Here is a 17,518-nt window from a genome sequence, read left to right as displayed (position 1 = left end):
AGTGGTAGAGGCAGGTTCGGTATTGTCATTTAAAGTAAAATTGGATAGGTATATGGACAGGAAAGGAATGGAGGGTTATGGGCTGAGTGCAGGTCGGTGGGACTAGGTGAGAGTAAGCGTTGGGCATGGACTAGAAGGGCCGAGATGGACTGTTTCGTGCTGTGGTTGTTATATGGTTATACCAGTGATTTGATGAGGCCAATTCACCATGCAAAGGGATTTACTATTTATCAAGATCCATAATTCCTTGCAGGCCTGTGAGCCATGCTGTCCAGGAAAGCTCCCCCCCCACCCACCCCCCCAATTCAACCCTATCCTAATCACAATACAATTTACAATGAGCGATTAACCTACCAACCGGGTCTGCGGGAGAAACGCACACGGTCATGGGGGAGCGTACAAACTCCTTACAGGCAGCGGAGGGTGTGCTGATCTATAGAGCTTATTGCAAGAACCAGGAGATTCAGGCCTCGACGGGGCATCGAAACTTGTTCCCCGACTGCTCGGGGTTCTGACTGCAACTTGTCGACTGTACGGCCGTAGCAAAGGGGTGTCACGGTAGAGTAACGCTCTTACAGCGCCAGCCATCAGCAACCGGGGTTCAATTCCTGCCTCCGCTCGTAGGAGTCTGTATGCTCCCCCCCCCCCCCCCGTGACCGCGTGGGGTTTCTCTGAGAATTCTCCCCACAGTTGGACTGGTGAGCTGCGGCGGTGCTAACGCTACCACCTGAAGAGTGGACGACTCTTGCCGGCTCACCAGCGCAATCCTTGCTGGCTTGATCTGAAGCAAATGACGCCTTTCATCGTGTCCTTCGCCATGTACACGACAAAATAAAGTGTATCTTTAAAAGTCTAACCTCTCTTTCTTTAAAGCTTCAGCGTACCATGGACAGTGGCCACGCCCTGGAAGAGCTGCACTGTGTACAATTCTAGTGCCAGTTTGGTGTTTTTTTAATATATATATTCATTCAAGGGATGTAAAAAGAAAAAAAATCCACACCAGAATCTCAAATGATGCTAAAGGCTGATTAGTTTCGCCCAGATTCCAAGGAGGCAGTCCTTCCACGATCATACATGCAATTTGTGCCCTGGATTGAGAACGCTTAATCTACTGACCCTTAAAGGGGACTAAATCTTCAGCTTTCCCGGTGTGCCTGCAGGCAAGGTGACAAGGCTGGGCCTCCCAACACCCTCCAGCCTTACTGCACAGTCAGCAGACTCCAGGCTAAGTCAGGGAGCACTACAGCACAGAATCAGGCTCTTCGGCCCGTCTAGTCCATGCTGCATTCTGCCTCGTCCTGTCAACCTGCACCAGAACCATAACTCTCCCATTAACGTACCCATCGAGATTTCCCTGAAATGTTGGAAGTCGAACCCACTACGGCTGGCAGCTCGTTCCTTATTCGCTCCACCCACTGAGTGAAGAAGTTCCCCCTCGTGTTCCCCTTTCAGCCTTAACTCACGACTTCTAGTTCTAGTCTCACCCAACCTCAGCAGAAAAAGCCAGCTGCATTTACCTTATCAATACCCCTCATAGCTTTCAATACCTCAATTAAACCTCCCCTCGTTCTCCTACACTCTAGTGAATAAAGTCCTAACCTATTCAACCTCTCCCCATAACTCAGGTGTGTTGGCGCGAGGCCAAGTGGTTAAGGCATTTCTTTAGTTATCTGAAGGTCGCTAGTTCGAGCCTTGGCTGAGGCTTGCATGTGTGTCCTCGAGCAAGGCACTTAACCACACAATGCTCTGTGACGACACCGGTGCCAAGCTGTATGGGTCCTAGTGCCCTTCCCTTGGCATGGAGAGGGGCGACTTGCAGCTTGGGCAACTGCCGGTCTTCCATTAAAAAAAAACCCTGCCCAGGCTTGCGCCCTGGAAACTTTCCAAGGTGCAAATCCGTGGTCTATCGAGACTAACGGAGGCCTACACAAACATAACTCGGGTCCTCACGACCCAGCAACGTCGTCGTAAATTTTCTCTGCACTTTCAATCTTACTGATACCTTTCTCATAGGTAGGGGAGCAGAACTTCACACAATACTTCAAATTAGGGGTCACCAACAGCTTATACACCTTCAATGTAACGTCCCGACTCCTGTACTGAATACTTGGAAGGCCAATGTACTAAGATGCTCTCTTTGCAACTGGGTATTCCCGCGATGCCACCTTCAAAGAATTATGGATCTGTGTTCCTGGATCCTGTGTTCTATGGCACTCCACAGTGCCCGACTGTTCACTGCCACAGTTTTGATCAGATGGTCATCACTTACCTCATCCTTGGCCTGGAACAGGAACTCCTTTCCTTCACTGAGCCTGTGATGGAAAATAATTTTAATCAGTTACCTGTGTTTCCATTCAACTTAATCAAACTTTCAGCCCCCGCCCTGAGGATCTGACCTGGACCCAGTATGTCGATGCAACTGCAAAGAAGGCACAACAGTGGCTCAACTTCATTAGGAGTCTGAGGAGATCTGGTATGGCGCAAATTTCTACAGATGTACCGTGGACAGCATTCTGACTGCATCACCATCTGGTATGGGGGGGGGGGGGGGGTGGGAACAACTGCACAGGATCGAAGCAAGCTGCGGAGAGTTGTAAACTCAGTCAGCTCCATCACGGGCACCAGTCTCCGTCGTATCCAGGACACCTTCAAGGAGCGATGCCTCAGAAAGGCGGCATCCATCATTAAGGACCCCCACCACCCAGTACATGCCCTCTTCTCATTGCTACCATCAGGGGGGAGGTACAGGAGCCTGAAGGCACACACTCAACGATTCAGGAACAGCTTCTTCCCCTCTGCCATCAGGGAGGAGGTACAGGAGCCTGAAGACACACACTCAGCGATTCAGGAACAGCTTCTTCCCCTCTGCCATCAGGGAGGAGGTACAGGAGCCTGAAGACACAAACTCAGTGATTCAGGAACAGCTTCTTCCCCTCTGCCATCAGGGAGGGGGTACAGGAGCCTGAAGACACACACTCAGCGATTCAGGAACAGCTTCTTCCCCTCTGCCATCAGGGAGGAGGTACAGGAGCCTGAAGACACACACTCAACGATTCAGGAACAGCTTCTTCCTCTCTGCCATCAGGGAGGAGGCACAGGAGCCTGAAGACACACACTCAGCAATTCAGGAACAGCTTCTTCCCCTCTGCCATCAGGGAGGAGGTACAGGAGCCTGAAGACACACACTCAACGATTCAGGAACAGCTTCTTCCCCTCTGCCATCAGGGAGGAGGTACAGGAGCCTGAAGACACACACTCAGTGATTCAGGAACAGCTTCTTCCCCTCTGCCGTCCGATTTCTGAATGGACATCGAACCCATGAACACTACCTCATTACTTTTTTATTTCTATTTTTGCACAGCTTGTTTAACTATATATGTACTTTCTGTAATTCATGTTTTTCTCTATTACTACGTATTGCATTGTACTGCTGCCACAAAGACAACACATTTCACGACTTATACCGGCGATATTAAACCGGGTTCTGATTCTGACACTGCATTTCAGCTTACTTGGGAGTTGAACATCAAGAATGGCAACAGCTTGGCAAGTCCAGAGCTTCATTATCTCATTGCAATTTTGTGATTCCTTTTCCCCTCATGACACTTAATTGTTAAATAATTAACCTTAGGTGATTAAATGGGACAAGGAAACGGATCAAGAGGATTCGGGGATCTGTGGAATTCATTGCCACAGACGACTATGGAGGCCAAATCATTTTCCGGCTCTCAGCTTCACCCCACCCCCTCCGGTCTTCTCCTAACATTTCGCCTTTCCCCCTCCCACTTTCAAATCTCTTACTATCTTTTCTTTCAGTGAGTCCTGACGAAGGGTCTCGGCCCGAAACGTCAACAGCGCTTCTCCCTGTAGATGCTGCCTGGCCTGCTGCGTTCCACCAGCATTTTGTGTGCGGTGCTGAAATTTCCAGCATCTGCAGATTTCCTCCAGTGTATTTAAGGATGAGATCAATCGATTCTTGATTTGTAAGGGTGTCAAAGGTTGCGGGGGGGGGGGGGGGGGAGAGGAGGAGGCAGGAGAATGGGGTTGAGAGGGATAATAAGTCAGCCATGATGGATGACGGAACAGAATCAATGGGCCAAATGGCCTAATTCTGCTCCTTTGTCTTACGGTGTAAGAGGTATAATTAGTTGACAACCTCATGAGAAACTGAGTGTTCTGCAGGCAAGAGCAGGAAAATGGCCTACTGTGAAGAGAATCGGCCCATCGTCGTCGAGGGCAACGTTAAGGTACTTCCTGATATTTTTCTCTCAGTTGATTTAACCGTCAATTATTTAACCTTAAACAATTAATTGACAGTTAATTTCAGTGCAATGAGTGGGCCTGGCCAGGAGTACAGTGGGTTAAATGGTCTTTCATTGACTGCGTTACTTTTCCTGGATTTACTGAGCATGCCCGCTAGAAAGCAAATCTCAGGGTTTGTAAATGGTGATATGAAATATGTACTTTGATAATAAATTTACTTTGAACTTTGAAGCTACCAAAGAAGAATGGGGTGCCTTGAATGAAGAAATGGTTCAGGAACATCTGAGACAGTTTTCCCCCAACAGATGCTGCCTGGCCCGCTGAGTTCCTGCAGCGTTTTGTGTGTGTGTGTGTGTGTGTGTGTGTGTGTGTGTGTGTATGTTGCTCCTTATGACAAACATCAGATTTTAAATACCGACAAAAACAAAACTGCTTAGAGAAGAATTGAAGGGGATGCGGAACTAAGAGCAGCACAGAAAGAGTACGAGAAAAGATTAACTGCCGAGAAGACCTCCTCCAAGAGGACCACAGCCTTAATCATGGGTTAGGGGGCTTGCGTGCCTCAATGACCCAGAGAGCTATGTTGGCTGGCACCTGGGCTCTTGGTAGGGTCACCCATGCCACACAGGTCAAAGGGCAGAGGCTAGATTAAGAGCGGCTCGTTGGTCCATTGATTCAGCTCAATGCTAATGACCCTGACTGGTAAAACAAAATTGTTATGGAAACAGCAATGAAGAATCCTTATATATACAGACAGAGATGGAGGATCTATATTGCCACCCTAAACGCCAGTGGCGTCACGGGCAGCAAGTGTCCCTGGGAATCCGTAAGTGTCCTATGACCACTATCCACAGCAGTGCATGGAGAGCGGAGCACTGAACGACAAAAAGGTGACTCGTACATGGACGTCAGGGCAGGACGAAGGTATTAAATGAATAACTTGCTTCTGCCTTTACCAGGGAAGGGGGCGATTCCCAGTCAAGGAGGAGGTAGCTGAGACACTGCATGTATTAAAAATGAAACAAACAGACGCATATAAAAAAAGGTTGGCGGAACTTCAAAGTAGGTTAAGTCACCAAAACAGGGTAAGATATATCTGAGAATTTTGAGGGATGAGTGGGTGGTAACTGACAAGAGTCTTTCAATGCTCTTTGGACAGGAGGGCAGTGCCAGAGGGTGTAGAGTGGTGAATGAAAAGGAAGGATAAGCCCAGCGACTGTAGCCAACCGGTTTAAGAACACAGAATCACCGAAACGCCAGTTAAACTGCGACTACTTTTGGCAACATGATCCGGGACAGGATTAATGGTCGAAATGAGGAAAATGGATTAATTGAAGCTGGACAGTACATGTTTGCTTGCGGAAAATTATGCTACAACAGCATGGGACATTGAATACTACAGTACAGGAACATTGTTTTCAACCCACTTTGTTAATTAGGCTTGTTAGTTTAAAGTTTGTTAAAATTGTTAATTAATTCAGTAAGTATGCAGATGATACTAAGGTAGGTGGCGTTGTGGATAATGAAGTAGGTTTTCAAAGCTTGCGGAGAGATTTAGGCCAGTTAGAAGAGTGGGCTGAATGATGGCAGATGGAGTTTAATGCTGATAAATGTAGGAATTTTGGTAGGAATAATCCAAATAGGACATACATGGTAAATGGTAGGGCATTGAAGAACACAGTAGAACAGAGTGATCTACAAATAATGGTGCATAGTTCCCTGAAGGTGGAATCTCATGTGGATAAGGTGGTGAAGAAAGCTTTTGGTATGCTGGCCTTTATAAATCAGAGCATTGAGTACAGGAGTTGAGATGTAATGTTAAAATTGTACAAGGCATTGGTAAGCCCAAATTTGGAGTATTATGTACAGTTCTGGTCACCGAATTATCGGAAAGATATCAACAAAATAGAGAGAGTACAGAGAAGATTTACCAGAATGTTACCTGGGTTTCAGCACCTAAGTTACAGGGAAAGGCTGAACAAGTTAGGTCTTTATTCTTTGAAGCGTAGAAGGTTGAGGGGGGACTTGATAGAGGTATTTAAAATAATGAGTGGAATAGATCAAGTTGACGTGGATAGGCTTTTTCCATTGAGGGTAGGGGAGATTCAAATAAGAGGACATGATTTGAGAGCTAGGGGGCAAAAGTTTAAGGGTAGCACAAGGGGGAATTTCTTTACTCAGAGAGTGGTAGCTGTGTGGAATGAGCTTCCAGTAGAAGTGGTAGAGGCAGGTTCGGTATTGTCATTTAAAGTAAAATTGGATAGGTATATGTACAGGAAAGGAATGGAGGGTTATGGGCTGAGTGCAGGCCACTGGGACTAGGTGAGTGTAAACGTCGGCACAGACTAGGAGGGCCGAAATGGCCTGTTTCCATGCTGTAATTGTTATATGTTTATAAGCTAATGATAAATACTGGGAATTACAATAAGCATATATATAAATTCAATAGCTAAATTAAGTAAGGTGTGCAAAAATAGAAATAAGTTCATGGGTTCAATGTCCATTCAGGAATTGGATGGCAGAGGGGAAGAAGCTGTTCCTGAATCGCTGAGTGTGTGTCTTCAGGCTCCTGTACTTCCTTCCTGATGGTAGCAATGAGAAGAGGGCATGTCCTGGGTGGTGGGGGTCCTTAATAAATGATGCTGCCTTTTAAAGGCATCGCTCCTCGACGATGTCCCGGATGCTGGGGAGGCCTGCGCCCAAGGTGGAGCTGCGGAAATACTGCCGAAAGGTTTTGGCCCGAAACATCGACTGTACTCTTTTCCACAGATGAGTGTTGCTCGGATTTCCAGCATCTGCAGATTTTCACCTGTCTCTGGTAATATTATGTTTTGTGTTCTGTGTGTGAGTTATATGTACTTGGCCAGGAGGACCGTTGCTTCATTTGGCGGTATACATGCACATGCTTGAATGACAAAAAATTTGAACTTGCACTGTGAGGCTTGAAGAGGATGGGGATAAATTGCTGTGAGATAGTAAAGAGGCAGGTTGAATGAGCAGACACAAAGCCAATGAGGTTTAATAGGGAGGAATTTCGCAATTCAACTGAAGCAATAAGTATAAAAGCAGGGAAATCAAAATCAGGTTTAATATCACTGGGATAATATGAAATTTGTTTGTTTTGCAGCAGCAGTATATTGCAATACATAATAATAAAACTGTGAATTACAGTGTGCGTATATGTGTATGTATATTATTATTATAGAATCGCTATTACTTGTTAACAGTGTTCATCAGGGTAGCGTAGTAGTTAACGCAATGCTTTACGGCACCAGCGACCGTAAGATCAGTGTTCAAGATTAGAATGAATCAGAGTCAGATCTAATATTATTGGTGTGTGTCGTGAAATTTGTTAACTTCGTGACAGCAGCACGATGAAATGCGTGATAAGTATAGAGAAAAGAACCGAGTTATTGTAAGTATCTGCATGTATATGCAACAGTTAAAGTAAGTGGTGTGAAACAGAAATAAAAAAAGTAGTGAGGTAGTGTTCATGGGTTCAACGTCCATTCAGAAACTGGATGGCAGAGGGGATGAAGCTGTTCCTGAATCGCTGAGTGTGTGTCTTCAGGCTCCTGTACCTCCTCCCTGATGGCAGAGGGGAAGAAGCTGTTCCTGAATCGCTGAGTGTGTGTCTTCAGGCTCCTGTACCTTCTCCCTGATGGCAGAGGGGAAGAAGCTGTTCCTGAATCATTGAGTGTGTGTCTTCAGGCTCCTGTACCTCCTCCCTGATGGCAGAGGGGAAGAAGCTGTTCCTGAATCGCTGAGTGTGTGTCTTCAGGCTCCTGTACCTCCTCCCTGATGGCAGAGGGGAAGAAGCTGTTCCTGAATCACTGTGTGTGTGTCTTCAGGCTCCTGTACCTTCTCCCTGATGGCAGAGGGGAAGAAGCTGTTCCTGAATCATTGAGTGTGTGTCTTCAGGCTCCTGTACCTCCTCCCTGATGGCAGAGGGGAAGAAGCTGTTCCTGAATCGCTGAGTGTGTGTCTTCAGGCTCCTGTACCTCCTCCCTGATGGCAGAGGGGAAGAAGCTGTTCCTGAATCGCTGAGTGTGTGTCTTCAGGCTCCTGTACCTCCTCCCTGATGGCAGAGGGGAAGAAGCTGTTCCTGAATCGCTGAGTGTGTGTCTTCAGGCTCCTGTACCTTCTCCCTGATGGCAGAGGGGAAGAAGCTGTTCCTGAATCATTGAGTGTGTGTCTTCAGGCTCCTGTACCTCCTCCCTGATGGCAGAGGGGAAGAAGCTGTTCCTGAATCGCTGAGTGTGTGTCTTCAGGCTCCTGTACCTCCTCCCTGATGGCAGAGGGGAAGAAGCTGTTCCTGAATCATTGAGTGTGTGTCTTCAGGCTCCTGTACCTCCTCCCTGATGGCAGAGGGGAAGGAGCTGTTCCTGAATCGTTGAGTGTGTGTCTTCTGGCTCCTGTACCTCCTCCCTTAATTTCCATAAAACAAAACTGATCCAGTCGCTGGTGGAATAATATCTTTCAATTCTGGACACCTCATTATAGGAAGTGCGTGAAGGCATTAGAGGAAAGATCTACAAGAACGGTTCTGGAAAGAGGTGACAAGACAGAAGAGGAAAATGGAACTGGGGACAGTGAATCGGGGGAGGTTGTTCTCCCCTCAGTGCCTCTCTAAGTCCAATCCCCATGTCCCCTTCGTGAGAGGTGGGGTCGGGGAAGGCTGGCCAACAGGGCTCTGGTGAAGAGGTCCGATTCCTTGTATAGTGCATGCAATGGACTGCAGAAGCGCTGATAAACTCCAACCATACCATCGACTTCAGAGGACGATGGAGGCAGGAGGACATTGATGACCTGGGCTCTGCTTAGGAGCTACGGGCCCAAATGCAAAGCAAAGAATGTTCTTGTAAGTGAAGAGTCAAGGGCTAATAGCCACAGATATAAAATAAGGAATTATATAAGAATAAGGGGTGAACATATATACCGGTCCTTTGCATTGAGGCATTCTACTTTTCTATCATTTCCATATAACAATTACAGCACGGAAACAGGCCATCTCGGCCATTCTAGTCCGTGCCGAACGCTTACTCTCACCTAGTCCCACCTACCCGCACTCAGCCCGTAACCCTCCATTCCTTTCCTGTCCATATACCTATCCAAATTTTTTTAAATGACAAAATTGAACCTGCCTCTACTGCTTCTACTGGAAGCTCGTTCCACAGCTACCACTTTCTGAGTAAAGAAGTTCCCCCTTATGTTACCCCTAAACTTTTGACCCTTGACTCTCTTTTTTTCTTTCTTTTTCAATCTTTTTATTGAGTTTCATATATATACAAAAAAAACATAACATAATAATGAATAGGTTATGAATACAATAGACTTGAAACTGCATTAGTAATAAGATAACAATATCCTATTAAACATCAACAAAAAAAAAGTACATTAATCAATCAAGTCTATATAATTATATATGAAAAAAAACAAAAATAATTGTCAAAAGAAAAAAAAATTGAAAATATATATAAAAAATATTTATATTGAGAAAAAAAAACTAAACTAAACTAACATGGGCAATAATAACAGTTTATATGTATATGATAGTGTCAAAGAACTCCGGAACTCCATACCTGAACAAGAATAAGCAGAGAGAAGGTCTGGAAAAGGCCAAATTGTCGAATGAACGGTCCCCAAGTTTCTTCAAATTTAATTGATGAGTCAAAAATAGTGCTTCTAATTTTTTCCAAGTTCAGATAAGAAATAGTTTGAGAAAACCACTGAAACGTGGTAGGAGGATTTACTTCTTTCCAGTTTTGTAATATAGACCTTCTGGCCATTAATGTTACAAAAGCAATCATTCGTCTAATTGAAGGGGAAAACCGATTACCATCCTCATTTGGTATACCAAAGATTGCAGTAATAAAATGAGGTTGTAAATCGATATTCCAAATTGAGGAAATGGTAGCAAATATGTCCTTCCAATAGTTATGTAAAGTGGGACATGACCAAAACATATGGGTCAATGAAGCCACTTCTGAATGACATCTGTCACATTGAGGGTTAATATGAGAATAGAATCGAGCAAGCTTATGTTTAGACATATGAGCTCTATGTACAATTTTAAATTGTATTAAAGCATGTTTAGCACATATAGAAGAGGAATTAACCATTTGTAAAATTTTTTCCCATTTATCTGTTGATATATTATATCGAAGTTCTTTTTCCCATTCTTGTTTAATTCTATCTGATATTTCTGGTTGTATCTTCATAATCATATTATAAATAAAAGCTACTAATCCCTTCTGACAAGGATTTAAGGTAAAAATCAAATCTGAGAAATCCATTGAAGTTGAATTGGGAAAAGATGGTAGAACTTTATGTAAAAAATTTCTGATTTGTAGATATCTGAAAAAATTAGATTTAGGTAATTTAAATTTGTTGGAAAATTGGTCGAAAGACATCAAAGTACCTTCAAAAAAAAGATCACGAAAACATTTTATACCTTTCCTTTTCCATATGCTAAAAGCTTGATCTGTCAAGGAAGGTTTGAAAAAAAATTAAGTAAAATAGGGCTATCAAGAACAAAATTTTTCAGAGTAAAAAACTTACGAAATTGAAACCAAATTCGTAATGTATGTTTGATAACAGGATTAGATATCTGTTTATTGAATTTAACTAAATCAACAGGAAGAAAAGAACCAAGAACGGAGAATAGAGAATATCCCTTTACCTTATCGCATTCCAAATTTACCCACTGTGGGCACAATGGTGAATCCAAATCTGATTTCCAATATATTAAATTTTGAATATTATTCGCCCAATAGTAAAATCTAAAGTTAGGTAGAGCTAAAACACCATCTTTTTTAGATTTTTGTAATTGCCTTTTACTTAACCTGGGGTTTTTATTTTGCCACACAAATGAGGAAATTTTTGAATCAATGTTGTCAAAAAAAGATTTAGGAATAAAAATTGGTAAGGCTTGAAATAAATATAAAAATTTCGGTAAAATCATCATTTTAATAGCATTAATCCGACCAACTAATGATAATGATAAGGATAATCTTGTAGTAAGTTGTTGAATTAGATGAAGCATAGGTAAAAAATTCAATCTAAATAAATCTTTATATTTCTTGGTAATTTTTATACCTAAATAGATAAAGTCATCAGTAACAACTTTAAATGGTATCCTGTCATTCAATAAAGTTTGCGCGTTTAAGGGGAATAATTCGCTCTTATCCAAGTTTAATTTATAACCAGAAAAACTACCAAATTGAGCCATCAAGGATAAAGTAGCGGGAATAGACCTGTCAGGATCAGAAATATATAACAGCAAGTCATCAGCATAAAATGATAACTTGTATAATTTCTCATTACGGGTAATACCAAAAATATTAGGAGATTCACGAATAGCAATGGCTAAAGGTTCTAATGCGATATTAAATAATAAAGGACTTAAGGGACAACCTTGTCTCGTACCACGAGATAATTGAAAAAAAGAGGATCTATAATTATTTGTAAGAACAGAAGCAACAGGTTTAAAATATATTAATTTAATCCATGATATAAAATTAGGACTAAAATTAAAATTTCTCAATGCATTAAATAAGTATGTCCATTCAACTCTATCAAAAGCTTTTTCAGCATCTAATGAAATAACACATTCTGGGGTTGTGGGTGATGAAGTATAAATTATATTAATCAATTTTCTAATATTAAAAAAGGAATACCGATTCCTAATGAAACCAGTTTGGTCTTCTGAAATAATTTGTGATAATACCTTTTCTAATCTAATGGCTAAAATTTTTGTAAGAATCTTAACTCTCAACTCATGTCCTCTTGTTTGAATCTCACCTACTCTCGATGGAAAAAGCCTATCCACGTCAACTCTATCTATCCCCCTCATAATTTTAAATACTTCCATCAAGTCCCCTGTTCAATTTCAGAACATAATAACTATAATAAACTGTTTTCAAACTTTGGTTAAGTTTAGGTCCCAATTGGAACATTACGTACACTCCAGACCCCTGCAAAGGGTGTGAGAAGATTTGCCAGAGAGAATCAAGGATGAGGCACGCTGAAGAAGAATTCAAATGTTTAATGCATTCAGTACCCTGAAGAGAAATGACAGGATTAAAGAGGAGCTATTTCCGACGTCATGGGTGCCAAGGGAACCACAGAAATTCAACAGAAGCATCAGAGAAGGACAGAGGAGATGTGGTTTACAGAGCAAGCCATTGTGATTGGGAAAATATTGCTCGGAAGGGCAGCCAAAAGTAGATTCAGTCACGCAGCTTTAAAGGAGGAATTAAATCAGCATGTGGGAGAGGAATACATTTACCGGGCTGAAAGATTAATTGGATCATTCTCGTGGAGTAACAACGAGCCAAATGGTCTCCAACTGAGGCAAGATGAAGTTTAATTGTCGTTCAGCCAGACATAAATACAGCCAAACGAATCAGTGTTGTTCCGGGGCCAAGGAGCAGAACGTGACACCAACAGTCACGCACAAATCACAAATCAATAAAATACACAGTTAAACACAAAAATATATAGCTCAAATCACTGAGTCAATACACCAGCGAATCGGACTTGCAGCATTCCACTGAACATTAACGACGTCCGAGCGGGTCTTGCGATCACACGAAAAGTGACTAAGACGACCACTGGCTGTTAGGCAGCCCACCACTTTCACGCACCGGCTCCTCCCTGACGCAGGCAGCAGCACAACCAATACCAAGTCCAGCTCCTTCACTTTCTCCGCCACTGAGCAACTCGCTGATAGGGTAGACCGGCACTTTAAAGTTCATGATATCCAGCAGGGTGTTGTCATCATTAAAACAAAACGTTTAAAAAGGACAATAACACCTTTGGTTGACCCCCGTAGAACCCGCTGCAATTAGATCAGACCGCCATCTTACTGGAAAACATCTGTCCCGCTGACCAGTATGAGGCTGTAATGTTTGAACAGTTTTGTGTTCTACCAAGGTGAGGTCCTGACTAGATCAGAATCAGGTTTAATATCACCAGCGTACGTTGTGAAATTTGTTCACTTTGAGGCAGCAGTACAATGCAATACATGATAATATGAGAAAAAAAGTGAATTACAGTAGGTGTATCAAATAGTTAAATTAAATAAGTAGTGCGACAACAAAAGAAGTAGTGAGGTAGTGTTCATGGGTTCGATGGCCATTCAGGAATCAGATGGCAGAGGGGAAGAAGCCGTTCCTGAATCGTTGAGTGTGTGTCTTCAGGCTCCAGTACCTCCTCCCTGATGGCAGAGGGGAAGAAGCTGTTCCTGAATCGCTGAGTGTGTGTCTTCAGGCTCCTGTACCTCCTCCCTGATGGCAGAGGGGAAGAAGCTGTTCCTGAATCGCTGAGTGTGTGCCTTCAGGCTCCTGTACCTCCTCCCTGATGGCAGAGGGGAAGAAGCTGTTCCTGAATCGCTGAGTGTGTGCCTTCAGGCTCCTGTACCTCCTCCCTGATGGCAGAGGGGAAGAAGCTGTTCCTGAATCGCTGAGTGTGTGTCTTCAGGCTCCTGTACCTCCTCCCTGATGGCGGAGGGGAAGAAGCTGTTCCTGAATCGTTGAGTGTGTGTCTTCAGACTCCTGTACCTCCTCCCTGATGGCGGAGGGGAAGAAGCTGTTCCTGAATTGTTGAGTGTGTGTCTTCAGGCTCCTGTACCTCCTCCCTGATGGTAGCAATGAGAAGAGGGCATGTCCTGAGTGATGAGGGGTCCATAATAACGGAGCCAGCTTTTTGAGGCACCGCTCCTTGATGATGTCTTGGATGCTACAGAGGCTGGTGTCCAAGATAGAGCTGACTAACTTACTTCGGTCCTTGCAGTAACCTCCCCCACCTCCTCATACCAGAGGGTGATGCAGCCTGTCAGAATGCTCTCCACAGTACATCTGCAGAAGTTTGAGTGTTTTAAGCTGACAAAGCTCAAACTCCCAATGAAATATAGCCGCTGTCTCGCCTTCTTTGTAGCTGCATCGATATGCTGGGACCAGGTTAGATCCTCGGAGATATTGACACCCAGGAACTTGAAACTGCTCGCTCTCTCCACTTCTGACCCCTCTATGAAGATCGGTGGGTGTTCTCTTGCCTTAACCGCTCTGAAGTCAAAAGTAAGCTTTTTGCTCTCGCTGATAGTGAATTTAAGACTTGTTCAAATCACATCTGTGATTTACTAGTGCAAGGCATTCAATACTTCGTGAGCTTCAGTTACATAATAGAGTTCAGTGGTGCACTACTAACAGGTATGAGCCTTACCTAAGCTTGAAGACACATTTCCTTTTCTTATAGTCATGTGCCACCTCGCAGGCAGCGTCTGTCAGGCTGACCGGAACCTCTCCATGGTACGGAATACCACCGTTGGCGTTCTTGGAGTCTTTGTAGAAACCGAGGCTCCTGTTCCTCAGGACACAGTACACATTCTGCCATGACCTGAGGTAGGAAAAAAAAGAGTGCAGCGGAGTTAGCTTGATGGCAACCTACGCAGATTAGTCTGGAGTGGTCCTTATCTGTTGCAATCGCAAGGAAATGAGTTCGTATGCTCTGCATACCCGCTGACTATCACCTTAGAATACGCTGCTAACCGCGCTCCGGAAACGGAAGGAGAAACTCCTGCATAGAGAACGAGGAAAGTAGCTGCGGAGTCTGAGAGTGAGGAATGACCCACTGTTTGATCGATTTAAGCGCAGGGCCAGGTCGAAAGGGTCAGAGTATGGGGATTGGAGGTGAGGGATGGGCCGGTTCTTCGCACTACTGAGCGATGTTTGCTCGGGCTTGACATCCGTGGTCTACTCTGCTTTGGAACAGACTGCGGCCGGTGCTCGTGCCAGCTGCAGCGATGTCTAGCTTTCGGTAAAAACTCCAGTTCTGAAACTGAAGCGAGAATGGAAAGGTTAAGAGGAGGGAAATGGGGTAAATGTGCTGGGAACACAAAAACTGACCATTAAAAATTTTTCTCCGAGCGCAGCAGTTATGTTTTGTAATTCCAAAACATAAAACTAATTGAAAGCTTAAAAAAAGTGTTGGGAATGCACGTCTTAGCTTTGTTTTCACTTTTAGTGAGGCACTTGCTTATGATGTGGTGACGTGATGACATGATGCCATTCACATACTTTTACATACAACCCACAATAAATTATAAACAATAAACTTGCAGTGTCTATGGATTTCAGCAAGGCATTTGACAAGGCACCACATGCAAGGCTTATTGAGAAAGTGAGGAGGCATGGGATCCAAGGGGACATTGCTTTGTGGAGCCAGAACTGGCTTGCCACCGAAGGCAAAGAGTGGTTGTAGACGGGTCATATTCTGCATGGAGGTCGGTGACCAGCGGTGTGCCTCAGGGATCTGTTCTGGGACCCTTACTCTTTGTGATTTTTTATAAATGACCTGGATGAGGAAGTGGAGGGATGGGTTAGTAAGTTTGCCGATGACACAAAGGTTGGGGGGGTGTCGTGGATAGTATGGAGGGCTGTCACAGGTTACAGTGGGACATTGATAGGATACAAAACTGGGCTGAGAAGTGGCAGATGGAGTTCAACCCAGATAGGTGTGAAGTGGTTCATTTTGTTAGGTCAAATATGATGTCAGAATATAGTATTAATGGTAAGACTCTTGGCAGTGTGGAGGATCAGAGAGATCTTGGGGTCCGAGTCCATAGGATGCTCAAAGCAGCCGTGCAGGTTGACGCTGTGGTTAAGAAGGCATACGGTGTATTGGCCTTCATCAATCATGGGATTGAATTTAGGAGCCGAGAGGTAATGTTGCAGCTATATAGGACCCTCGTCAGACCCCACTTGGAGTACTGTGCTCAGTTCTGGTCACCTCACTACAGAAAGGATGTGGAAGCCATAGAAAGGGTGCAGAGGAGATTTACAAGGATGTTGCCTGGATTGGGGAGTATGCCTTATGAAAATAGGTTGACTGAACTCAGCCTTTTCTCCTCGGAGCGACGGAGGATGAGAGGTGACCTGATAGAGGTGCACAAGATGATGAGGGGCATTGATCGTGTGGATAGCCTTTTCCCAGGGCTGAAGTGGTTACCACAAAAGGGCACAGGTTTAAGGTGCTGGGGAGTAGGTACAGAGGAGATGTCAGGGGTAAGTTTTTTACGCAGAGAGTGATGAGTGTGTGGAATGGGCTGCCGGCGACGGTGGTGGAGGTGGATACGATAGGATCTTTTAAGAGACTTTTGGATGGGTACATGGAGCTTAGAAAAATAGAGGGCTATGGGGAAGTTTGGTAATTTCTAAGGTAAGGACATGTTCGGCACAGCTTTGTGGGCCGAAGGGCCTGTATTCTGCTGCAGGTTTTCTATGTTTCTAATATTACTGAAATATTAAATACACAAGAGACAGTGACGGGCAAAGCGCAGAAGAAGTCACAGTCATCCATCACAATCAAGTATCTCAGTTATGACTTGGACTTCCGAGGTCGAGGAAGAGGAACCGCCCCAGTGCAACAGACTTCCCGCTTTAAAACCTCTCCCGCGTAGGTTTCATTGTCATCGTTGGATGCAATGGACAACCAACATCTCAGTTTGATCTATGCACACTCTTGCCCGTTCTACCATTATGGGTCTCATACCTGCTGCTGGCTTTCTTGTTGTGCGACTCCCATTCGTGCTTCCGACACAACATGCCTTCCATTTGTACCGCGGCTGTGTCCTGTGCCTTGCTGACCTGGATAGTGTCAGATCCGGGCCGCGGAGATGATTGCGGGGTCTTCTGAGCTGGAACACTCTCTTTCTTCGATTCCGCGCTTGTCCCGTTAACCGGTTCTGGCGCTTCAGAGACCTGGAATATAAGCCAAAAACATTGTAGCCAGCATCAGAAACGCTCAAGGAGCAATATTCTATGGTGATGATGCAATTATTATCTCACTGTCCCTGTTATCTCCTGAGCGTTAAAATTTGTCTATCAGCACTCGTCTTTTAACTATATACATGTACACTGTCAAACAAATTTGAAATCTGAAGAAATTTGGCCTGTCCCCTAAAACCCTCACTAATTTTTATAGGTGCACCGCAGAAATCATTCTTCCAGGGTACATCACAACCTGGTATGGAAGTTGTCCTGTCCAAGACCGGAAGAAGCTGCAGAAGATCATGAAGATAGCCCAGCACATCACACAAACCAATCATCCATCCTTGGACTCACTTCACACCGCACGCTGTCGGAGCAGTGCTGCCAGAATAATCAGGGACAAGACCCACCCAGCCAACACACTTTTTGTCCCTCTTCCCTCCGGGAGAAGGTTCAGGAGCATGAAGATTCGTACGGCCAGATTT

General features: G+C 44.3%; 1 protein-coding gene across 4 annotated transcripts in view; it reads right to left on the bottom strand.

Annotated features, from left to right (window-relative positions):
• Nucleotides 1-17,518, bottom strand: part of LOC132384011 (spectrin beta chain, non-erythrocytic 1-like) — a 444,742-nt gene that overhangs the window by 1,170 nt on the left and 426,054 nt on the right. For all 4 annotated transcript variants that reach the window (XM_059955276.1, XM_059955278.1, XM_059955275.1 and 1 more), the window contains 3 exons: nucleotides 16,816-17,024; nucleotides 14,488-14,661; nucleotides 2,270-2,312 (listed from right to left, as the gene is read on the bottom strand). In XM_059955276.1, the coding sequence (XP_059811259.1) occupies nucleotides 2,270-2,312; nucleotides 14,488-14,661; nucleotides 16,816-17,024 (426 nt within the window). The remainder of the gene's footprint in view (nucleotides 1-2,269; nucleotides 2,313-14,487; nucleotides 14,662-16,815; nucleotides 17,025-17,518) is intronic.

This window comes from Hypanus sabinus, chromosome 31, assembly GCF_030144855.1.
Source record: "Hypanus sabinus isolate sHypSab1 chromosome 31, sHypSab1.hap1, whole genome shotgun sequence".
Classification (NCBI taxonomy): Eukaryota; Metazoa; Chordata; class Chondrichthyes; order Myliobatiformes; family Dasyatidae; genus Hypanus; species Hypanus sabinus.
Note: the sequence above shows the minus strand (reverse complement) of the source record. Positions and strands in the feature narration are given on the sequence as shown.